The 26,404-nt window shown below is 35.9% G+C and overlaps 1 protein-coding gene across 1 annotated transcript; it reads right to left on the bottom strand.

Annotated features, from left to right (window-relative positions):
• Window positions 1-5,699: 5,699 nt before the first annotated feature.
• On the bottom strand, window positions 5,700-20,894 carry LOC141660204 (uncharacterized). Its single transcript, XM_074467193.1, has 4 exons — window positions 20,383-20,894; window positions 7,043-7,147; window positions 6,483-6,960; window positions 5,700-6,359 (listed from the first exon to the last, which is right to left on the bottom strand). Exons 1-4 carry the CDS (start codon window positions 20,892-20,894, stop codon window positions 5,700-5,702), a joined length of 1,755 nt encoding a protein of 584 aa, XP_074323294.1.
• Between the last annotated feature and the right edge of the window lie 5,510 nt (window positions 20,895-26,404).

The raw sequence follows: 26,404 nt of genomic DNA, 5'->3' as shown, positions 1-26,404 counted from the left end.
CTTGTCAAATTTTGACAATTCCAAACATAAATCAGAATGATGGATGTAATTGTCACCAAACATCCGTTAATTAACCACCAACCACCAACAAACACAACATCAAGATCACATAGTTCAGAGGAAAGCTATATATATAGATACTTAGCATTTTTACATCTTGTCTTGGATAAATTGAAGCACCTCCATCCGCACCTCATCCAGCTCCTGCCTTGTGTATGACTTTCGAGTTTTGACTGCCCACTAAATAACACAAGTAAAAATAAGCAACCAGAATATTATTTACCAGAATTGCCAAATATATAATTAAATATAAACAGAACCAACTATTTAAAATTTAACTATAAGAGGACCTTTACTATATTTAACCATAATTTCTTCATCAATCCAAAACTGTACCAGATAGTACCTTATCACTAATAGTTATCTATCACTACTAATAATAAAAACAAGATCCATCTGTAAATCACTAATACAAAAACTGATAATAAAAACGGCACTCATATTTCATTTGTTTCGAAAAACTGCACAAAAAATTTCTACATGCCATACATCAGAAATGATTTACATGTATACCTGGGTAGTAAAAGATAGTTCTTTATCAACAATGATATCTTTCATGTATCGCATTATAACATAGCCACATTTAACCCCTCCTAGTTGTTTGGGAGATCCCTGTTACAATATAAAATCTGAATTAGCTCCAGAAATTAATTAAAATTACAAACTGATAAAAAAAATACAAAAAACTTACAAAAAGATTCTTTATCTGAGGAGCTTTATTTCCCCTTCCAGTTTGAGCTTTGTAGGATTTCATCGCTCTACATTGCAGAATAACAATAATATACATGATTATTTTTTGAAAGGGAGAATATTTACTATATAGATTAATTTATTTATATATAGTAAATAGAAATATATTATTCTGTTAATGATTTTTCCAACTCGTCAAAATGTGTTTGATGTGGTAGAGGGTTCAGAATATAAATGTCGACATCCCAAATTACAACTAAAATCCAGTGGCAACTACATTTATAAAAAAAGAAAAAAGAAAAACACGTACAAGTCATAAATTTTAATAAAAAACTACCTAAATATATTAATTTGTAAAAGCATGTCTAAATTAAAAATACTTACTTATGATTATGTGGCATGAAGTACATGCGATAGGGACTACTCTCTTTCAACCGATTAACAAAATAAGAATGAAAAGAATTGTTCAATGTAAATGTAGCTCCTGGATCGAAAAATCCATAGAAGACCACATCATTATTCTTCCTCTCAAGTCTTTGCAAGAGCCTACCAGGGAGTGAATTACATTACTTATAATATCCATATAAAACATGAATATTGTATATGTAACGGTAAAAAAGTAACTTACGCCATATAAGCAAATATTGCAGCTTGGCCAATCATATCGAACTCCAACAATGCTTTCACATTTTCATGCAATATATAAATTGTTTTCTCAATCCCAAACATGTCAGAATCACACGGAATCGGTATTGACTCCCCAGTGGCTTTTATGAAGACTGCAACATGTTTGTATAACACCTTGTACTGCTTTGGCACATTCTTGTTTAGCTTCATTTTGCTATAATCATCTTGAAGTTTCTACAACTCATCTTTCCGCTTAGACTGCCCATGCAAAACTTCCTTTTTATTTTTCTACACAGAATTAAATAAAACAAGAATGATCAGTTATTATTGACATAACTACTATAGAATGCAATAATCAATTAAGAGTATATTGACATAATTTTTATATAAGTAACAAACCGCCACAGTTGGGTAGATGATCAATTCACGAGGTCATGCTATGTGAGAGCCAACTGTTTGGCGAACAACCTCAATTTCACCAGGTATGGGCACTGGAAACGACGCCTCTGGCTCGATGTGTCCGTCAACCGACACACGAACATTTCCAGGATTTAGAAGTACTCCGTGTACTAAAACATTCATCTCTTCATGATCATCAAAAACTGTTCCAAAAGCAACCTTGTTCTCTATGCAATCTAGTGCAAGCTCACATGACTGTGGACCCTACATTATAATGGGAGATCAATTTAAATTTATTGCATAAATCCTAAGTCTGTAGGCATATATCTAGTAGATCTTAATAATATTTTATCTTCTTTCCGCTCGGAGGAGAGGAGTCAAAAGCTAAAAAGTCTTCATCATTTACCAACAATTGTTTGGCACTGAGCGGTTTAACAGCAACTCCAACATTCCACTTATCAGCAGCTCCCTCTTTATTAATAGGTACTTGACAACTTGATTTGTCAGAGAACATAGGAGAGTGACCATTTGAAGCATTAACCAAGGCCTTAAGTTCAGCCATCTCCCACTGATTTCTTTCCAACTGATCCAACAACTCTGCCTTAGTAATTTTTGTCTTTTTCGCTTTCGGCAAATTGAAGAATGCTGTTGGAGTGACAAATCCGCCAACCCCTCAAACCCTTCATGCGTTCTCAGGAGTCTGAAGTACCGTAGTCAACACATCTTCTGTTGCATGTGGAACAAATTCACCCTTCTTCTTCATTTCAAGTAACTCGGCCTGTAAAATTAATGCAAACAATTAGTGCATTATTTATGACACAATTATCTTTGAAGGGAATGCATTATTAAAAATATCACTTACAATTCTTGCATTTATTTCCTCTTGCTCTTCAGTAAGCTCATCAGGATTCTTTGGCATCCTAGCCTTCCACCAAAAAATTGCACGATCAGGTTTCTCTTTCCGCTTGAAGTTTCCTTTCTTTATCTGTTAAAAAAGAGAAAATGTTTAAACTCCCTTAAAACTTAGAATTGCAAAGCCAAATAGATATAGGTTCTTACTTCTTCTTCTCGCAAACCAATATACCCCTTCCTTGACAAGCGGTGATGATATTTCCGTTTACCCACTCTATTGCTCTGTAACTTACGTTGTTCCTGCACCAAAACAAATTAATTACAATTAATAAATATTATTTAACCAAAATTTATTTAATCATTTAGCAAGTAAATGGCAATCATCTATATTTTATTAGTAGAATATATTCATACCAGCCATTTGGGGCTCGTCCTCTCCACAACAAATTTCTTCCAAGGTTCTTTACCAACAAACGCATACTTCTTCGGAGGCTTCATCAATTTCTTCTTTTTTCAATAAATGGCATCACATATTTTGTAGTTAAATCAGCTTTAAAATGCCTCCATTTTTCACATGCCGATTGTAGCACAAGCTTCTCACTTTCTGGGGCAATTTTGAATGTGTCCTAAAGAGCAGCGTATTAAAGCACACAATATAAATTAGCCACATAATTTACAGTCACAATTTAAATAAAATGAAGAGTCAACAAGGGATATAATTTACCTGGACATCATCTCATAATTTTGCTTTTAGATCACAATCCACTTTTGGCCAGTTTTCAGTGTCGATTGGAATCATTGTCCTTGCGAGCATTCCTATGTAAGACTGTAATGTAGACCTAGTATTTCTGATGGAAACTCCAAATTCATTGTATCAAACTTTAAATTTCTTTCCCCGAGCTTTTTTCACCACTATTTTGTGTAGAGCTGAAACACCACACGCACCTCCTAGCCTCTTTTTTGCAGATTCAGAAGTGGTCATCATTTCTTCACCACTACTTTGAGTTTGATGTTGTGGAGGGACTTGAACCAACTTATCATTATAAGTCTTTGAAGTTTTAACATCAGGAACCATCTCATCTTCAACCTTTTCAGAGTTATTCTTCCCGTCACTTTCTTCGAAAATTACTTTCTTGGCTTTTTGTTTCTTTACCATTTTGCTCCCTTAGTCTGCAAAATATTGAGCATAAAGCCAATAGTTCAAGCATAATTACAATTAAAGATAAAATTGAACATAAAATTGAACATAAAATTGAATATAAAGCCATCAGTTGAATAATGTATTTTCAGTCCGTCATTAATTACAGTCAAGCATAAATAATAAATTGTAAAATTAGCAAGTCCGAATACAACTATACAAGAGCAATAGTTTACCTAAACTGCAATCAATAATTAATCACATCCAAAAATAACTAATTACGAGAACATTGAACATAAATTACTGAATGAAACATTTTATACAAGTACAATTAAACAATGCAAAACAATTAAAGAAAAAAAACAATGCCATCAATCAGTATTTATGGATGTATTATTTATATGATTATAACAATGCAAAACAAAAAAAAGAACAATTAAACAATATATTTTACACATTATAACACAATTAAAGGCAAATATATATGGTTCATTCAGTCATCCAAATTCCCTTTAAGATATATATTTTACACATGATAATAAAAGTATTTGACCATTAATAAAAGACTACATAATACATAAAGCTACATCATTAGTCAGTAACGACATTAGGTGCGGGGGTTTTAGTAGCAGCATTTTTAATCTAAATTCCCTCAACATTAGGTCTAGCAGTATGAGCGTCATCATCATTAGTGACATCAGTATCGAGGATTTCAGTGTAGAATAGGGGATGTTCCATGGTCGTGTCTCCTAAGTCATCTTCATTATACAATTCATGGTAGTCTCGAGTTGTGGAGGACAATACAACAGACCAGGTAGCATCAACGGGATCTTCAAGGTAAAACACTTGCTTGACCTGGTCAACAAAAACATATCTATCTTTTTTGTGACCTTGTCGACTAAAATCCACAAGTGTGAACCCAAGATCATCAAGCCTTATTCCTTTCTCATTACTTGCCCATTTACACAGGAACAAGGGAGCTTTGAAAGCATGGTAGTCTAATTCCCATATCTCTAGTATGATACCGTAAAATGTCAAATTACTTTCTACAGTGTTCAAGTCCTTGGCACTAGACACCTGGACCGCTTTAGCAATGACATACACCCCGCTATTTTAAACAACGCGTATATCATCTCATTCCTTTGTAAAATATTTTACTCCGTTCACTAGATAACCTTGATAAGTTAGTACTGAAAATGATGGCTTGGCAGCGAACCATCTTATCATATCTGAAATACCTTTGTTGTTCTCCCTTAGTTCATCATTCACCTACAAATATGATAAGAAATTTTAAATCCTAAATAGCTAATAGTCGTCATTAGACTACAGATCAAAGAACCTAATACAACACTGACTTTGTTTTGAAACCAATTAGCAAAGAGCCGATTGTGCTCTCTCATAAGCCAATGTAAGCTTTTCCTTTTCCCTCGGTGAATTTCTTCAAGATATTCCTTATGCATTCTGAAAAATGCATATGGAATGATATATTAAAGACACATTACAAGACTAATTAATGGATAATGAGGAATTGAAAACAACAAAGTGAATAAACTCACAGAATGTATGGAAACACTTCAGCGTTGTTTAGAAGGACATGTAGATGTGCTTCATCTCACTCCTTCTCTTCCACTAATTTTATTATCACAACGGATAATGGACCAGATATCTTGTTATCTTGGTCCTTTGAAAGATCGGCAGTGGAGTAATTTTGACTAAGAAACTCGGTGCAAAATTCTACGGACTCTTCTCTAAGGTAACTCTCTGCCATACAACCTTCGGGATAATAACGGTTTCAAACATAACTCTTTAGTACTTTATTAAACTGTTCAAATGCATACATCCACCTATAAAATACTGGTCCACATAAGTGTAGTTCCTGAACCAAGTGGACTACTATATGTACCATTACATCAAAAAATAATGCATGGAAAACCTATTCTAGATCACACAAGGTCAGTATGACATCTGACTGCAGCTTATCCAGTTTTGACACGTCTACTACTCTGTTGCACAAAACATTAAAAAAGAAACACAATCTAATAATTGTGACCTTAACATGCTTCCGAAGAACGGTGCTTATTGCAACCGGGAGTAATTGTTGGAGAAGGTTATGGCAATCATATGACTTCAGCTCATAAATATTCAAATCAGGCATGGAAACATAATTTTTTATGTTCGATGCATGTCCGTATGGAAGTTTTATCGATATTAATGATGACAAGAAAGTCCTTTTTTCTTCCTTTAACAAAGTAAAGGGAGAAGGAGGCAAATAGGTTTTCTTTACTCCTACTTGGGGAGCCAAATCAGATCTAATGCACATTTCCATCATATCGCGATGGGCTGCTGCACTATCTTTTGTCTTATGGCGCATATTTAGTAATGTGCCAATCAGACTATCACATACATTCTTCTCGACATGCATGATATCAATACAGTGCCTAACATGGTGAAATTTCCAGTATTCTAACTCAAAAAATACTGACTTTTTCTTCCATGGACTTTCAACCTTTGACTTCTTCATTTTCTTCCCAAATTCAAATTTGATTTGTTCTTGCTCTGCTAACACTTCTTCTCCGGATAGGGTTCGACGCGGCTGCCCAAAATTTTGTCGTCCATTAAAAGCGGCCTTTTGCCTTCTATAAGGATGATGTAGTGGCAAATATCAGTTATGCCCTTGGTAGCATATTTTCCTACTATGAGTCAAATATTTAGCTACGGTGTCATCTCCACAAACTGGACAACACTTATAACCCTTATTGACGCAGCCGGATAAATTTCCATAAGCAGGGAAGTCATTTATGGTCCACATTAAAACTGCTTTTAAAGTGAAAAATGATTTGTTATATGCGTCATGCACATTTGGTTCCCCTTCCTTCCAAAGCTTTTTCAAATCATCCATCATCGGTTGTAAGTAGATGTCGATGTTATTACCAGGCTCATGCGGGCCAGGGACCAATATCGACAACATCATAAAATTTCTTTTCATACATAACCAGGGAGGAAGATTGTAAGTCGCCAATATGACTGGCCAGTAACTATATCTATTAGATAGGCCATTATTGTGCGGGTTTACACCATCCACTGACAAAGCCAAGCGAAGGTTTCTCGGTTCACTACCAAAGGAGGGCCACCTATAATCTATATATTTCCAAGATGGAGAGTCGCCTGGATGCCGCTTTACCATCTTGTGTCCACTGTTGTGCATGCCAACATATTAGTTCAGCGGTGGAAGGAGATTTAAACATACGTTTAAATCTAGGAATTATTGAAAAATACCACATGACTTTGGTTGAAAGATTAACCATCTCTTCACCTTTCTTTGTCAAGTTCCACCAAGAAAGTTGACACTTAGGACACTTGGTTGCATCAGCATGTACACCCCTGTACAGTACACAGTCATTCGAACATGAATGGAACTTTATATACTATAGACCTAAATTGGAGAGGTTTTTTTTGCTTCATATGCATTACTAGGTAACTGTTAGTCCCTTAACAATATAGCAAGAATTATAGAAGGGGGGTTGAATGGAATTCTTGAACCTTTTTCTCGAAATAAAAATGTTCAACTCGAATATAGATATAAGTGTTTTGATTAGCACAATGCGGAATAGAAACTTAATTGAATCAAAACATAAGTAATTAAAAACAAGAGTCTTTAAAAACTTTCTGGTGGATTTAAACAATTCCACCAGAGATATATATTATATATCGAGAGAACTCTATGTGCAAGAATGCTCACAGCTGCTAACAAATTGAACTACTGAGAATATAGGGAAATGCTAAAGATTCTGCTTACAAAGATTTCTCTGTTTTTGTATCTCATCTCTCTTGTTTTTATTTGCTACGTTCTTGGTTTATATATATTACCAAGATTACAAAGTCAAAAGGACTGAATAAATATAAAAACTATCAGTCTTAAGCTTTGCTACTTTTCGTCCTCTATTACCCAGTTAATGGGCTTCCACAGTAGATTTGTATACATCTCGACGGCTGTGCTCAGCTTTCACTGTTCAACTGCTATTTGAATTCTTTATATGATCATCCGTTGGACTTTATGAACACCCGTTGGATATATGATCATTCGTCGATTGCTATATTAAATATCCGTTGATAGTCATTTGATCATCAGTCGATGGCTTTGTTAATCACACGTCGGTAGCTATTTTAGCACTTGACTTCATTTCACTTATGCAGAATTACAAGACATCATTTATATACAATTAATCAACCTATTCTGCATATCTAGTTAAAGTCAACATGACTTATAGGATACTACAGAATCTATACAAAGATGTATACAGAATTGTGCCACAGACTCATTATTACATAAGCTACTCACTCGATGGATAATAAGTCAATATCCGTCGGGACTATAATGAGTTATCCATCGGGACTATAATTCTTATCCGTCGAGTGCTACATTATTTCACTAAGTAAAATCTACTTAGATGTTTGTTTATGAAATCATCAAGTACACAACCTATGCACAACAATCTCCCCAATTTATGTCTACTGGAATTGTAGGCATAAATTAAGAGATACTTGATGATAACAAAACATCCTAAACATACAGCTTTAAAGACAAGTAGATAATACTGAAAGTGCTTCAAATAATCAAAATGTACAAAGTTTGGCTCACAGTCATTTCAAGATGCTCCTCTAGCCTGAGCAGATTTTTCTAGTTTCTTGAAGGTCTAGATCTTCTTCCAAGCATCCTGTTGTTTTCATCAATCTGATTTCGGAGCTGCCTGTGGAATTCCAGTTCATCAGATTCTGAGAGATCTAGCTTTTCTTACATTTTCAAGAGAGTCTCATTCTATACTCAATTAGTCTTTTAACCTGAAGAATCTCCTCACACCTTTGTCATCTATGAACTCCATCAGCCAGTAGGGCCTTAGACGCACTTTTCTCCCTGTGTATGGGATGATTAGAGTCTTTGGGAGTGCATCTTTAGCTCTAATACTCCTTAGTTCTTCAATCTTCTTCAATACTAGTCTTCTTGCAGTTACATTGAACCCAAAGTTCTTCTTGTAGGATGAATAAACTTTAATCAGTATAGCTTGGCTCTCTTGAAGAATCCTGTGAAGTGGCCACACAATCTCCTTTCCTCCTTTGTACTTGAACACTAACTTTTCAGGTAGGTTTCTGTATGCATCAATTCCGCTCACTTCATCTAGTTCATCCAGATAGAGGTTTAGATCAGAAAATTCTTTGATGTCACAAAAGTACAAGTAGTCTCCCTTGTTGACTTTGGGTTGAGCTTTAACTACTGATTTGGATTTGAGAGGTGACAGCTTCACTTTCTTGACTGCCCTTGACTTTGTCCTTTTTGGCTTGCTAAGGATTGGTAAACTGAAGTCAGGAATTGGTATGTTATCCCACTCTATTGGCTCATCCTTGGGCACAATAGGTTCACCATGAATATTCCTCTAGGGATCCACCACCATTATATCTTCAAATACCACAGAGGGCTTTGATGCTTGAGTTGTAGCTGGTGTGGGTACCTTAGGAAATTGATCTTCTAGTTCCTTGTCAACAATATCCAGTTTCCTTTTTGTTCTTCTAGCCAATTCTTTCTTCCTTGGGGATTTCTTCTGTTCTTCAATTTGCTTCCTTGATTCAGTGGCTTCAAATGGTTGAGAGGGAATTTGTTGAGATGAATTCACAGCCTGTAGCTTGGCCAAGATAGCAATCTGCTCTTTCTTTTGTTTAGTCTTCTTTGCATCTAGAGCATCTTGCTTCTTTTCCTGCTTTAATCTGGCTTTTTCTTCTCTCTTTGCTTGAGCAAATTGTGGATGTCCAGCTACCACACAAATTTCCTTTCCATTTCTGAATATCTTAGCAATTCTTCTTTTTGAAGCTGAATCAGCTGGAACTTTATAGAAGATAATTGATCTTGACAGAAGCTTCTTCTCATCAGGCTTGGATGTCTCATACACAGTGTCCAAGGGGTTCTTCAAAGATGATTTTGGATAGTTTGCCCTTGGTTTAAGAATTATTTCAGCCTTTGGAGACTTGATGCAGGAAGATTGTCCTTTTTCCAGATAATTCATGCTCATCTCATTCACATTGATTTGCTTGACTTGGGAGTGATGGATGGCTGACTTAACTGGCTCCTTGAAAAGTTCAAACTTTTTCTGTATATCCTCATCAATCTTATCCCAGTTGATCAAACTCAACTTTCCTTTCTCAGCAACTTTCAAGTTTGTTGCTATTGCTTTAATTAGATCTATACCATCTGCGACTGGTGGCTTGGAGACAGTAATTGAAGGTACAATTACTTTGCTGATTTGTACTTGAAGTTTCTCCCCCTCACTTGGTCCTTTCTCCCCCTTACTTGGTTCTCTCTCCCCCTTTTTGTTATCATCAAGTTGAGGAGTTAGACCTTGTGCTTTAGCCGGTTGCATGAGAAGATTTGTCTGAGACTGTTGATTTTGAAGAAGGAGGGCGACAGAATTCTCAATAACTTGAACTCTATCTTCCAGCTTGGCCAGCTTCTTTTCAGAATCTGATTCTCTCCTCAGTCTCAGTAATAGATCCTGCATGGTACCATATGGCATGACTAAATCCAGCTTCTCAGAATTGTAGGTCTTCAAGTCAGCTATATCCTTTCTGATTTCATCTACACTCAGATTTTGTCTTAATTGCGGTATCTTCATGAGATGTAGAGAATCTAGGTGAGCTTGAAGAATAGCCTTGGTACCAGCATTTGAGCTCTTCTGAATGGCCTTTTGGATAGACATGATTTGTTTGACCAAAGATAAACCAAATTGTCCTGGCGTGGACTCCTTTGTCAAGGCCCATTCATGTAAATCTGGAATAGAACTTGGGCCTTCATCTCCCCCTAAGTTTATGCTTCCATCAAATGAAATAGAGTCATCATCATTAGAATTTACTCCAAATTCCTCAGATGGCTCATCAGCTGTAGGAGGCATTAAATTGATAGCAGCTTTATCCCTTTTTAGAGGTTCTGAAGTATGCACCAAATTTAATGTCTTTTCTGCCTCCTCATTGCCCTAAGCAGCCAACAATTGATAGGCTGACACAGGATGAGTAAAAGTGTCAGCATCCAAGGAAATGTTTTCAATTACAGCCTTGTAATGTTGCTGAAATTGTCTTTCCTTTTCAGCATCATCCACAATCATTGACTCATGAGCAATGGTTGTACCCACCCTTATTACTTCTGTACCTGTTTTTCTCTCATAATCTCTCTTTTGTTGCATCAGGGTCTCACCCTGGCTCCCCACCCTCACACCCTCACCTTCACCTACTAAGGTGGGACTCCTCTCACTCACTTTTGCCAATCCTGAATAAATGTATTGCTGATTTTCACTCTTTTCCTCTCCTTTTGCCTGGGAGCAACCAAGCCTCTCACTCAATACACTCTCCTCTCTCAGTCCTAAGAGTGACTGTACAACCACTAAATCTTCTGCACTTGAAATAATTGAAGTTTGAAGTTGTGCAGAGATACTCGACGGATAAGTGATATCCGTGGAGTGAGTGGTAATGCTATCCGACGGATAACTGCTGTTAGGCTTATCCGTCGGGATACAATCACTACTCGATGGATGAGCAATATCCATCGAGATAGTAGAAATGAATGAGGTGGGAAGAGAAAATATTGTTGACTCTGTGTTGATTGAAGATATTTGGGGCACAGATGTCACAATAGTATCTGAAAGAATTGGCAAGTGAGCCAATAAATCATCTAAAAGATGATGCTCACTTGCACTAGATTTTGACTTCCCCAACAGAGTTAAAGAAGGGGAATCAGGAATTGAAGTGTTTATCATATCCACTTCCAGAGAGTTTGTTGGTGAGTATGGTGTTTTAGATGCTTCTATTATTAGAGATTTTGGATGTGACTCCACATTTATTGGAGCCACATCAAACTGAATTTGAGAGAGTGCAGGGACTGTGTCTTTAGCACCAGTTTGCACTGTGTGTGTGCCTTGTGCATCCCCAGAGGTTTTAGATTTCTTCTTTCTTGTGTAAGTTTGGGGTGACCTTGTGTCCCTAACCCTTTTGGCATGTGCTCTTGGATGAGAGCTTTGTTCAATAACTGCATCCTTTTGGGAGGATGCAGCTAGAAGTGAGCTTTTATCCTTTTTAAGCACTGCAGTTTGTTGGGAAACTGCAGTGTGGCTAGGCTGGGATTCACTCAAATCTCCAACCTTATTCTTGGGGTTTCTTTGATGTTCACCCCTTCCCCCACCTGACTTTCCCTCCTTTACACTCCCCTCTTTTGCTTTTGTGGATTTTTCAATTGACATCTTTTGAGAGATGCCAGAGGGGGTTTTTTGATTTAGATTTGGAAATTGTAGAGGGTTTGGAGGCTTTGGTAGGCAACTATTTGGTTATTGGCACAGTTGCCATAGCTACTCCTGAAGTCAAAGAAATAGTGGAGGTTGGAATAGTTGTAGGGATGGATGAACTTACCTCACTTACCTGAGGTGCCTGCATTACACGAAAATAGAACATTGGCACATCCCTGTGATGGTTGGCTCTGTTCAAATCTGCAATGAGTCTTCTTTCTTGAACCCAACAAGCCAGTTTGTTGTTTGGGTTCTCAAGCACAATCCCTTGACATAGATGGTTAGCCAATAACATGAAAAATCTAGCATAATACACATTATTTCGTCTTTTAGCTAACTCACCTAGTTTAAAACCTAACTCAAACAAGACAAGGTCACTGAAATTATAAAATTTATCTGTAACTAGCATGTATAGCATGTTAAGCATGGAAATATTCACTGAATCAAAATTAATGACTTTTCCAGAGAAAAATTTAGTAACCACATCACACAAGAAGCTCCACTCCTTCCTAAGACCCAATCTCCTAATATCACTTAGTTTAGTAGTAGGAAGTGCATAATGCATGGAATTAAGCATATTGATAATATCAGTGTCATTGTGTGGTGAAGTCACATTATTATCAGGAATTTTGAAACATGCTTTTATCACATTACTATTGATACATAACTCATTACCTTTGATGGTTAGAGTGATGGTCTTGTCAGCAGAGTTGTAGATAGCAGTGGTCCACATCTCTTCAACAACTTCACAGAAGATTGTGGGTGACTCCAGCATGGCGTAATTTAGCTTACAATTCTTCACAAAGTCCATCATCTTGTGATAGTCCTCTGATTGTTGAATACCCTTATTGACCAAAGCAGTGAAGTTGTTCTTCTCATAAATGAACCAAGTTTGAGACATAATCTTTACTACAGGTGCCATTGTTAGAGAATGAAAGCTTGAAGAGAAAGAGAATATTTGCTTGAGAGAGAATGAAATAAAAGCAGTTGAATTTTAGAATGATAAAAGAAAACAATTGGAATGAAATAAGCTTTTATACTATCTCAAAAAATACTGATTAAAGTAATAAAGAAAAGTAAATTAACCAATAGAAATTGCCTAAAATAGCCGTTTAAAAGTAAACTGTAAAAATTCCACCCATTATCCGTCGTGTAATGCTTACAAACTGTAAGTATACTCGATGGATAATGTTCAGGGAATTAACGGCTGAGATTTAGACAATTCGACGGATGAGGATAAACTGATATCCGTCGAGACATAAAGTATTCCAGAAAAATAATTGACTTTTATTAGCAAGTAGTATATCGACGGATGACTAAACTCGATGGATAAGGGTCATCCGTCGAGATGCAAATTTTGACTTAGCCAAAATTTCATCAAAGACTTAAAAATCAACTAAATTTCTGGCGACATTACAACTTGCAAAATAACTCAGATAAATTTAAGAGTAATTAAGCATACCTAACTCACTTACCAACCTTGAAAAGGTGGATTCAACCAGTGGCTTGGTAAAGATATCTGCAAGTTGCTTTTCACTGGGAACAAAATGTAATTCCACAGTACCATTCATCACATGTTCCCTTATAAAATGGTACTTGATATCTATGTGCTTTGTCCTTGAATGTTGCACTGGATTTTCAGTGATGGCAATTGCACTTGTGTTATCACAGAAAATAGGAATCCTCTCAACTTGCAAACCATGGTCTAGCAATTGATTTTTCATCCATAAAATATGTGCACAGCAACTGCCAGCAGCAATATATTCAGCTTCAGCTGTAGAAGTAGAAACTCAATTTTGCTTCTTACTGAACCAGTACACAAGCTTGTTTCCTAGAAATTGACAAGTTCCTGTTGTGCTCTTTCTATCAATTATACAACCTGCATAATTTACATCTGAATAACCAGTTAGATCAAAACCAGAATCTCTAGGGTACCAGATGCCAAGTTTTGGTGTTCCCTTGAGATATCTGAAAATTCTCTTAATAGCTATTAAGTGAGATTCTCTAGGATCAGCCTGAAATCTAGCACATAAATATGTAGCAAACATTATATCTGGCCTACTAGCTGTTAAGTACAGAAGTGAGCCAACCATGCCTCTATAACTTGAAATATCCACAGACTTTTCAGTAGTGTTTAGTTCAAGCTTAGTTGCAGTGGCCATGGGAGTTTTTGCAGATGTGCAATCCATTAGATCAAACTTCTTTAAAAGATCAAAAATATATTTAGTTTGACTAATGAATATTCCATCACTAACTTTCTCAACTTGCAAACCAAGAAAGTAAGTTAGTTCTCCCATCATACTCATTTCATACTTACTTTACATTAAGTTGGCAAACTTTTTGCAAAGTTTCTCATTTGTAGAGCCAAAAATAATATCTACATAAATTTGAACAAGTGTACTAGAACCATTACCATTTCTGAAAAATAAAGTTTTATCTACAGTACCTCTTGTGAAATGATTTTCCAAAAGGAACTTTGATAAAGTGTCATACCAGGCTCTAGGTGCTTGTTTCAGTCCATAAAGTGCTTTCAGAAGATAATAGACATATTCTGGAAAATTTGGATCTTCAAAACCAGGAGGTTGACTAACATACACTTCTTCCTCCAAATCTCCACTTAGAAAGGCACTTTTGACATCCATTTGATACACCTTGAAATTGGCATGGGCTGCATAGGCTAAGAAGATTCTGATGGCTTCAAGTCTTGCAACAGGAGCAAAAGTTTCATCAAAATATATTCCTTCTTGCTGATAATAACCCTTAGCAACCAATCTAGCTTTATTCCTGATTACTATGCCATTTTCATCCATCTTGTTTCTGAATACCCACTTGGTGTCTATTGGATTCTTTCCTTTAGGCTTGGGTACCAGCTTCCATACATTATTCCTTTCAAATTGATTTAGCTCCTCCTGCATAGCTAAAATCCAATCAGGATCCAACAAAGCTTCTTCTACCTTCTTTGGTTCTTCCTTTGACAGAAAGCTGCTGTATAGACATTCTTCCTGAGTTGCTCTTCTTGTTTGAACTCTAGAAGAAACATCATCAATGATAAGCTCAAAGGGGTGATCTTTTGTCTATTTCCTTTGTTGAGGTAGATTAGCTCTAGATGAAGAGACCTCATGGTTGTCTTGATGTGTGATTGAGTTTTGATTGCTAGAAACTCCCCCTGAGTTTGTGGATCTTTGATTTGAGAAAGGGGAATTTTCTATAGGTGATCTGTCTTGACCTCCTGCTCCTTTTGATAACCCGACGGATGGTGAATTTTGAGTACCGACGGATGAGGCAGGTTGTCTTCCGACAGATAACAGAGATTGCCCTCCGGCGGATGAAGCATTATGCAACTCGACGGATGTTGAGTTTTGTGCTTCATTGGTGGTAGATTTGTCTGCATTATCCTTAGACACTGTTTCTTGACCACTCTCATCATCACTGTCATCACTAACCATCTCCACATTGTCGAATTTGAGGCTCTCATGGTAATCTCCATCTATCAGTCCTTCAATCTTTTTATCATCAAACACAACATGTATAGATTCCACAACAATGTTGGTTCTTAGATTGTAGACTCTATATGCTTTACCAACAACATATCCAACAAAAATTCCTTCATCTGCTTTAGCATCAAACTTCCCATTTTGATCAGTTTGATTTCTCAGGATATAGCATTTGCAGCCAAAGACATGAAGAAAGTTTAGAGTTGGCTTCTTGTTCTTGAACAATTGATAGGGAGTCATGCATCTTGCTTGATTAATCAGAGAAATGTTCTGAGTGTAGCATGCAGTATTTATAGCTTCAGCCCAGAAATATGTTGGTAGTTTAGATTCTTCAAGCATTGTCCTTGCAGCTTCAATAAGTGATCTGTTCTTCCTTTCCACTACTCCATTCTGTTGTGGAGTCCTTGTTGCTGAAAACTCATGCAGAATCCCATTTTCTTCACAAAATGCTCTTATGACAGAATTCTTGAACTCAGTTCCATTGTCACTCCTGATTCTTCTAACTTTGAAATCAAGATGATTGTTGACTTGCCTTATGTGATTGATGATGATTTCACTAGCCTCATCTTTAGACTTTAGAAAATATGTCCAAGAGAACTTTGAGAAATCATCTACAATTACTAGGCAAAATCTTTTCCTTGAGATGGACAATACATTGACTGGTCCAAAAAAATCCATGTGAAGCAGTTGCAAAGGGTCTTCAATTGCTGAATCAAGTTTCTTCCTGAATGATGCTTTAATCTGCTTTCCTTTTTGGCAGGCATCACACAGTCCATCCTTTGTAAACTCCACTAGAGGAATGCCTCTTACTAGTTCTTTCTTTACCAGCTCATTCATGGTCTTGAAGTTTAAATGGAATAGCTTCTTGTGCCATAGCCAACTTTCATCTTGACCTGCTTTGCTGATGAGGCAAGTTACAGATTCTGCTTTGGATGAGTTGAAATCAGCTAGATACACATTTCCTCTTCTCATACCAGTGAGAACCACTTTGTTGCTTTGATTATTAGTCACAACACAGGCTTCTTTGTTGAAGGTTACTGAATTGCCTTTGTCACAAAGCTGGCTGATACTCAACAGATTGTGTTTGAGATCATCCACTAAGGCAACATCCTCAATGATGACACTGTCCTTTGAAATTAAGCCATATCCTACGGTATAACCTTGTTGTCATCTCCAAAAGTAATATTTGGGCCAGCTCTTTCCTTAAGCTCTGTGAGCAGGATAGAATCACCAGTCATGTGTCTTGAACAACCATTATCCAAGTACCAAAGATTCCTTCTGTTTCCCTGCACACATCAAAATCAAATCAAGTTGATTTTGGTACCCAAGTTTCCTTGGGTCCTGCCTTGTTAGCTTTTTTCTTCTGTTTCTTAGGTCTTATCTCATTTGACTTAGGAATTTCAGATTCTTCCTTAGTCATTTGGGTTGGACCTTTGAAACCATTCAATGCAACAGAATTATCATGCATATTATGGCTAACAGGAAATGGCATGCTTGGTGTAAATATGTTATTCCAGTAAGGCATGCTAAATGGCATTTGAGGCATACTATATGTAGCATAATATGGATTAGGTGCAAATGGCATATTAGCAAACTGTGCATTCATGTTCTGTGTAGGCATAGCATTAACAGACATGGGAGGCATGGCATTCATGTTAGGAAATTGAGACTGAACAGACATGGGAGTAAGCATGGCAGATTTGCAATTAACAGACAAATGATTTACAGTACCACACTTGACACAGATTTTTCTAGGAGCATATTTATCAGGTGTGTAGTTATTGTGTTTGTTAATCCCTACTTTACCATTCCTATTGTTTTTTCCTTTTAGTCTCTGTTTTTACCTCAATTTTCTCAAGTCTGTCACTTAACTGTTTGACAGTCATGTGACCAACATTAGCCTTTTTCCCTTTCTTAACTTGACTTGACTCTCCTGAAACAAAGTTCTTGGAAACAGACCCATACTTCTCATTTAGCTTGATTAGTTTGGCTTTGCTAATGGGCTTGCTCACAGCCGACGTATGAGGATTTTCATCTTTCGACGGATAACACTTTTTGTTATCCGACGGATAGTCCTCATCATCCGTCGAGTCTACATCTGTTAGCAAACCATCTACCAAATTAGGTTCTAGTTTCTCTTTTCTCTTTTTCCAGGCTTCATCACAAAAAGACTCAATTCCTTGAACTTTGGTGATTTGAGCATGGACATCCCTGGATGTTTTCCATGCTTTAATCACCTCTTGTTCACGCTTGAGCTGCTTCTTTAAAATCTCTTCCTTTTTCAAGGACTCAGTTAATTCCTCCTTGGCAATCTTACACTCAATTCTTAGTTTCTCAAAATCAACAAACTGAAACTCAAGCACATTATTCCTCTCACTTAAAAACAAGTTTTTTTCTTTGATTTTAGCATTTTCTTTAGTAAGAGACTGAAGTGTAACACGCAAATGATATAATTCTGTAGACATGTCATTATGGCATCATTACACTTAGCTTTAGACAAATATGCAAGGTTTGTATTAATTACCTGATTGCTTGAGGAACTTGTCTCTGTTTCATCAAACTTGGCCATTAGGGCTAGATTGACATAGCTGGCATCTTCATCTTCATCCAAACCATCTGCGGCCCAGTCATTCTCTTGTGTAATAAAAGCCCTTTCCTTTTGTTTGAGTAGATCAAAGTATTTTTGCTTATAATCCACAGACTCAAACCTTTTCTTACTGGAATCTGACTTTCTACACTCATTTGCAAAATGCCCTGCCAAGCCACATTTGAAACATTTGAATTTTGACTTATCCACCATGTTTCTATTTGGCTTGGCTGCTCCAAAGTTCTTCTTGAAGTTGAGCTTGGAAAATCTCCTGGAAAGAAATGCTAGGTGCTCATCAATGTCCTCCATGTCATCTTGGCTCAATGAATCTTCACTTTCTAGTGCAAGCCCCTTGCCCTTGTTCTCACAGACCTTATAAGTTGACTCAACAGCTTCCATCTTCACTTCCTTCTCCTTTTCCAAATCAGCAACTAGTGCAATGGATCCTCCTTTCTTCTTTCCTCTCTCCATCCTTTCATCCTGCTCTATCTCAAGCTCATAGGTCTTCAGGATGCCATACAGTCTCTCCAAAGTAAACTCTTTATAATCTTATGAGTTTTTTAATGAGACTTTCATTGGTTTCCATTCCTTTGGAAGAGATCTAAGGAATTTCAGATTAGAGTCTTTAGTCTGATAGACTCTTCCATGCAACTTAAGAGCATTTAGTAGTTTTTGAAATCTACTAAAAATGTCAGTGAGTGACTCACTTTCCTCATTATGAAAATGCTCATATTGCTGAATCAAGAGCTGCATCTTATTTTCTCTAACTTGCTCAGTGCCATCACAGATTATCTGTATAGTATCCCAGACTTCCTTGGCAGTTTTGCAGTTGATAATGTTGTCAAACATGTCTGCATCAACTCCATTGAACAGAATGTTCATGGCCTTTTTATCCTTCCTGACTTGTTCAATGTCAGGATCAGACCATTCATGCCTTGGCTTGGGAACTGATGGCTCGTTTCCTATTGCAGCTCTCATTGGAACATGAGGGCCTCTTTCTATGCAGTCCACATAGGCCTCATCTTGAGAAAGCATATGAAGATGCATCTTTACCTTCCAATGATGGTATTTATCTTTATCTAGAAAAGGAATTTGACTCCAACGTCTTTCTTGTTCATCTTGCTGAATTGTTTTGATCTTTAAACTCTTTGTAGATTAAGAGCTAGCTCTTATACCAATTATTAGTCCCTTAACAATATAGAAAGAATTACAGAAGGGGGGTTGAATGGAATTCTTGAACCTTTTTCTCGAAATAAAAATGTTCAACTCGAATATAGATATAAGTGTTTTGATTAGCACAATGCGGAATAGAAACTTAATTGAATCAAAACATAAGTAATTAAAAACAAGAGTCTTTAAAAACTTTCTGGTGGATTTAAACAATTCCACCAGAGATATATATTATATATCGAGAGAACTCTGTGTGCAAGAATGCTCACAGCTGCTTACAAATTGAACTACTGAGAATACAGGGAAATGCTAAAGATTCTGCTTACAAAGATTTCTCTATTTTTGTATCTCAGCTCTCTTGTTTTTATTTGCTACGTTCTTGGTTTATATATTACCAAGATTACAAAGTCAAAAGGACTGAATAAATATAAAAACTATCAGTCTTAAGCTTTGCTACTTTTCGTCCTCTATTATCCAGTTAATGGGCTTCCACAGTAAATTTGTATACATCTCGACGGCTGTGCTCAGCTTTCACTGTTCAACTGCTGTTTGAATTCTTTATATGATCATCCGTTGGACTTTATGAACATCCGTTGGATATATGATCATCCGTCGACTGCTATATTAAACATCCGTTGATAGTCATTTGATCATCCGTCGAGGGCTTTGTTAATCATCCGTCGGTAGCTATTTTGGCACTTGACTTCATTTCAATTATGCAGAATTACAAGACATCATTTATATACAATTAATCAACCTATTCTGCATATCTAGTTAAAGTCAACATGACTTATAGGCTACTACAGAATCTATACAAAGATGTATACAGAACTGTGTTACAGACTCATTATTACATAAGCTACTCACTCGATGGATAATAAGTCAACATCCGTTGGGACTATAATGAGTTATCCGTCGGGACTATAATTCGTATCCGTCGAGTGCTACATTATTTCACTAAGTAAAATCTACTTAGATGTTTTGTTTATGAAATCATCAAGTACACAACATATGCACAACAGTAACACATAATCTTTGGGAAGTAGAGACCCAACAGAAGAAAGGAGGTCAGTGAAGGCACTATCGGTAATACCAAACCTAGATTTCCAGTTATGCAACTTCAACATCAACTTTAACTTAGTACAGTCACTACCCTCATATAGAGGTTGCTCAGCATTGGCTACGAACCTCCTAAACTGATACGAATCATTATCATATTGACCCGAGTTATATGTCACTTCATAAACATCAACAGTTTTCACAGCAGCGACATACTCCTGATCTTGCTCTGATGCTTCATCAGAAGCTTGCTCAGGAGCTGGGTCTGGAGCTTGCTCTTCAGGTGGACAACTAGCACTTGAAGATTTAGGACCCGTGGAAGCTGTTTTCCCATGCCAAACCCAATGCACATAACCTAGAAAAAAGCCATTGTCATAGATATGGCCCTTGATTGTTTTTACAGAGATTTTTTTAAAATTGGCGCATCGTCGACAAGGGCAAAGAATTTTGTTACTATCTTCAGAATTTTCTTCAACATATATCAAGAAGTTTTCCACCCCCATTTTAAATGCTAAAGAATCCCTATCTTGCAAAATTCATGTCTTATCCATCAAATTTCCCTACCTGATAGCCATTATAAATATTAAACATCTAACACGTACCTATTTATAATTATAATTATTTAAAAAAAGGTATGATAAGGAAGAAAATAGGGCCTGGGTATGTAATTAATTTTACAATAATCACATCAGAATTGGGCCAACAGCTAGGCCCATTTGAGAAGGCCCAAAACCTTGAATATTAATTAATTTCATAATTAATTAATAAAGGATAAGTCAGCTGATAAGATGAGTCCTAGTGGAGAAATAAATCCTTATAGATTGGTCTTCAAGGAACCTGTTAGGATAAAGAATCAGCTTCCTGCCTCTTAGGACTCCAAAGTCAATTCTAATTCTGAGACTTGCCACCAAGTCTTCTAACTCAAGTCTAATTCAAGGACTCCCAACATCTATATAAGGGGCCTCACCCCACAGATCAGAACTATATTTTTAACTTGATCCTTGGCAATCAGCAAGGTACGTAGGCATCTTGTTAAGGCAGATTGAGTCACGAAACACAAGAGCAGTCAAATCGAGCCTTGAAGCTCACGTTCCTTAGTAATAAATACAATAATTATTATACCTTAGTTTTTGATCCATAACAAGGTATATCAAATTTGTGTTGGTTACTTTAGGGATTAATTATATAAACTTAGAAAGGAGTAAATACCTTAATATCCTAATAATTTATAGTACTAATTCATTACTCTAAGATCCTACACATATACCCAATTAATTACAAAACTAGACTAAATTAAACCAAGATATTTAAAACAAATTAAACCAAGATATTTAAAAATATCACATAATTAAAAACAAATAATTCCAAAATTTACAGCCTAGACAATTGTTAAATTTCCTTCACATAAATAAAACCCAGTGAGAACTTGAGTATTGAAACAATTCAGCCCATAAATAAATAAATTAAAACTATATGTTACTTGTTTGTGTCTGTGAGAAGGATAATTATATAAAACAATGATTATTATACAAAAAAAGTAACCAGATAGTTGATGACTGCCCTTGAAAACAATGATTATTATACAAAACAAGAAATGCAGAGACTTGTTCATATCAAAATCATCATAATCATATCAGATACTTAGTAGCATATCAAAATCATCATCATTATCAGAGACTTGTTCAAATGCAGCCCCCAAACCCCCCCCCCCCCAAATACACTATTATGTATGAACAACCCCCAGAAAACACATAATTAAAAACACAACAGATGCTCCCCAGAAACCCCCAAAAGGAAACAAACATAAAACCCCCCAAGAACATAAAACATTTACATGTAAAAAGAAGATAAATAGGATATAAAACGTAAAAAAGAGGGAGATAAACCGTAAAGAAGAATATACCTCCAGATGCTCTTAAATGTTCTCGAGATGCTCCAAAATCTCAATGTTTAATTTGCTCCAACCTCCAAATGCTCCAAAGCGTCTACCTCCAGATGCTCCAACCTCCAGATGCTCAATTTCGGGGCTAATTTCCTCTAATTTGAAGCTCCAAATCTTGAATTAAAATTGGGGCTAAAATTAGGGTTTCGGTGAAAAGAGAGAAAGAGACGGTGAAAAGATGAGAGATGAGATGAGAGGTAAGAAGACTAAGAGAGAAAGAGGGGAGGAATGAGAGAGATATGAGAGGTGAGAGAGACAAGAGAGACGAGAAAGATGAGGGTCGTGGGAGAGATGAGGGTCACGGGAGAGTTATTTTGGAAAAGGGGCAATAAGGACAAGTGAAATTTTTGTTAAAATTAAAGGGGGGGGAAAGTGTACTGAATCCGGGGGGGGGGGAAGACAAGTAATTTTTATTTTTTTTAAAAGGCCATAGACAATGGTTAACAAAATCAACCGATGTCAAAGTTAAAAGCATATATTGTGGCCTTTTTAATTTCCGAACATAGACAATGCTTACTAAGTGAAACCGATGTCAGTATTTGTATTCAACATCGCTTTTTACTAAACCGATGTTAAACTGCATTTTAACATCGGGTGCATTACATACTAATGTGTAATATCCGGGATATATCGCGTAATTATTTTTGCTATTAAATAATTATTATATGTGTTCAGTATCTATTCTGTGAATTAGTTGTTAAGTGTTATCTGTGCTTGGATATTTAAAAATATTATTAAATGAGTATTTTAATTTTTATATGTCCAAAATAAAATATAGGTAATTGTCATATCTTCCAAATTATTTTTATGGTGATTTATGGATTTATAAGGATCATATGAAATTTATAAAATCTTCTTCCGAGCATTTAAAATCTATTTTATAAAAACGGGAACCAACCGACGTCATCCGTTGTTACGTTTTCGGAACCCGAAACTCTTCCGAGAACTCCTTCCTAACCTAATTGTAATATTCCGAGCATATTCCATGTTTCGACTTTTTCGATCCGGCGTACGGTTTGTTCTGCGCGAGTCCCGGCGCAACATTTTCGATACAATATTCCTTTCGGTAAATCAATAAAACCCGTATTTTCGATAAACGGGAGCTTTTTATTAAACTATCCCAATTATCACCTCGTAGTACGTGTAACCAGGCGCTGAGACCAAGACCGCAATACAAATTGTACTGGTTTGGATAATTATCCCGAAAACCGATACCGTTTGGATCAGTTTTTATAAATAAACATACCGTTTTATATCCGAAATGATCCAACGGGATACTAATTTTCCGTAATTATAAATAGCCTTTTACCGTATTTTATTTCGTATCAAAATCATTTGCAGACAGATAATCATATAATTTTACAGAGAAAAATCATATATTCATAAATTGTTCCAAGAATCAACTAACTTTTTAAGGTGTTATTGATCTTTGTTTGAAAAGCTCGAGTACCAGATTTGAAGGTCTTGAAGAGCTCTATCAGATTCCATAACCTATTTTACTGCAGAATCAAAGGTTGATTTTTTATATTTTTATTTATTTTCGAATTATTCTGATTAAAAATATGAATTTTGTTCGGATGGTTGTTTGTATGATTTGATGATTGCATGTTGTAGAGCTTGTTTTCCTGATGATTTTGATATATTATACGTCTGATTTTGAGTTCAATAACATGTTCAAATTTGAGTTTGATTTTCGAATTTTAAAATTAGGGTTTATAACCCGTATGAATATTTTTAATTGAAATTTGGGGGTTTTTGATTTAGGGGTTATTAGCTGTTGATTTATAGTGGACTGTGTTCCTTATGAAATTTGCAATCGATTGGTATATAGCTCGTTAACAGAGGATTAGTGAATCGAAGGGAGTTGTATTTTGAAGTTTTCCGATGTTCGCCAGAAACCGGCGATGTTCTTGGCTAATTTCCGGCGAAGTCTAGGGTTATTTGAATGATTTGATTGCATGAACAGATTCCTGATGTTGTGTAGTTTAATTCTGGAGCTTGTGGAGGTGGGACGGTGCCGGAGACGAGTTCTCCGGTGAACCCGTCATTTCCGGCGACTAAACTGCAAAATTGCAGTTTAGTCCATGTTCTTTTGGAGATGATGAAGTTAGGTCCCTGAACTTTCCAGAGTTTGCAAAAATAGTATTCCTGTTTTAAAAATATTTAAAAATCATATTTCCTATTTATTTTTATTATAAAAATTCGATTTTAATTTCTGAAAATTCTAAAAATTATTATTTTAATTCCGAAAATTATTTTTAATTCAAAAATAAATCTGAATTAATTAGTTAATTAATTTCAGTTAATTTTTAATTGATTAATTGGTCAATTAATTCAAAAATTAATTGATTAATTGATTTAATTAATTATTAATTGATTTTAGTTAATTATTTAATTAGATTTAATTATTTAAAAATGATTTAAAAATTCCGAAAAATAGTTTCGAGCTTTAAAATATTATTCTAAATTATTTTCAAGGCTCGATAATTATTGTAAAATTGTTTCGGAGCCAGAATTGGCCAACCGAACCCTGTTTGTTACCCCGAAATTGATCTAACGGCCCATTTTAATTCCGAAAAATGTTTTAAAAATCGTTTTAAATACCCGAAAGCCTATTTATGACTCGAAATGTCTTTATAAATGATATGTCATTGATTATGTGACGTATTATGTGTTATATGTGATATGTTGGTTGACTGTCGGTTTATATATTCGATGTTTACTGTTTATTGCGTAACTTTCAATCCGTTAATCAGATTTGGATGAAACGAAGGGTAGATAGAAGTATGTGTTGAATAGAATCCTATGAGTTAAATATCGATAGATGCTTATGATATGTGAGCAGAAGAGGCAAGACGTAGGAAAGGGAAAAAGGTAGTTGAGGAGTAAGACAGTTGAGATTGGAAGCGAGTACAGTATAGTAAGCTAATACCAGGCAAGTGTTCTAAACTTTCTCGAGATATTGTCGTGATTGATATTCCTGTTTTATATTGCAAGTGCTTTGAAGCACTGTACCCTAAACCTTGATTCCAGTTATTGATCTTGAGCCGTAACCTGATTCTTTCTAGACCATTGGTTGTTGTATACCCAAACACGAACCTCAAGTATACGATACTACTCCATAAATACATACAAACTAAATATTAAACACTGAACCAGATTGCTTACACATTCAAATCTTTGTATTTTATACTTTGAAAGACCAAATCCTTGAAACCCTGAAACATTGATTCATTGTTATCAAATTCTTTCATTACCTAGCACCCAAACTTTGAAAATACTCTTTTGATCCTTATGCAGATTAAAACCATTTCATTATGGAACATCAAATATTGTTAATGATTCTGGTTATTGTTTATTATTGTTTATTCTGTTATTATGTTAGAATTGGATTGTTTTATAAAATTATGGACCAGATTCGTGGTCAGGCCATATAATGGTCAAGTTAGGCCAATGTATGCCTTGGATCCAGTAGTTAGAGCAATGTTGTGTGCTTTGCTCGGGGTTAGTGCGTGAATGATCAGCAGCCTAAACTTGGTTTTTAACATAAAAATATAATTATCCAATTCTAAATCATAATCCATTGTTCACTTGATATCATAACCATGTTCACCTGATGATCATTATTCTCAGTTTTGTCATTGTGACTTGCTGAGCTAGTTAGCTCATTTGTGCGATATTGTTTCTGTTCTTTTCCAGTTAAGAAGGAATCGGTTGGTACCGAGGATCCCCAGTCCAGCGCGAGAGCTAGGGGTTCAGGTTGATTGAGCTGAGCTAGTAGGCTTCTTTTGGGATAATTTAAGTCTGTAAAAGTTGTAATAATGTTTAATACTCAGTTTTGAGTTTGGAATAGTTAGGATTTGAACGTTTGTAATATAATAGTGTATTTGGCTTGTGTGCATACTTTAACCTGTTGCGGTCCATGGTGGTTGGTAAGTAGGGTCACTGCATATTATTCTTATCTTTATTATTGTTATACGCAGGTTATAAATAAGGTGTGTGTATGGACTCCAAACTTCTGACCCGGGTTTGGAGGGCGCCACAGGTTTGGTATCAGAGCCACAGGTTATA

This window comes from Apium graveolens, chromosome 1 (genome assembly GCF_009905375.1).
Source record: "Apium graveolens cultivar Ventura chromosome 1, ASM990537v1, whole genome shotgun sequence".
Taxonomy (NCBI): domain Eukaryota; kingdom Viridiplantae; phylum Streptophyta; class Magnoliopsida; order Apiales; family Apiaceae; genus Apium; species Apium graveolens.
The sequence above is the reverse complement of the archived record's forward strand: the minus strand, read 5'-3'. Positions and strand labels throughout refer to the sequence as shown.

Coding starts and splice junctions, on each gene's coding strand:
- LOC141660204 (XM_074467193.1), bottom strand. CDS start 20,894: ATGGGGGTGGAAAACTTCTTGATATATGTTGAAGAAAATTCTGAAGAT. Junction 7,148..20,382: donor GACCTCCTTTCTTCTGTTGG/GTCTCTACTTCC, acceptor TGTACTGTACAG/GGGTGTACATGCTGATGCAA. Junction 6,961..7,042: donor CTTTCAACCAAAGTCATGTG/GTATTTTTCAAT, acceptor CATGCACAACAG/TGGACACAAGATGGTAAAGC.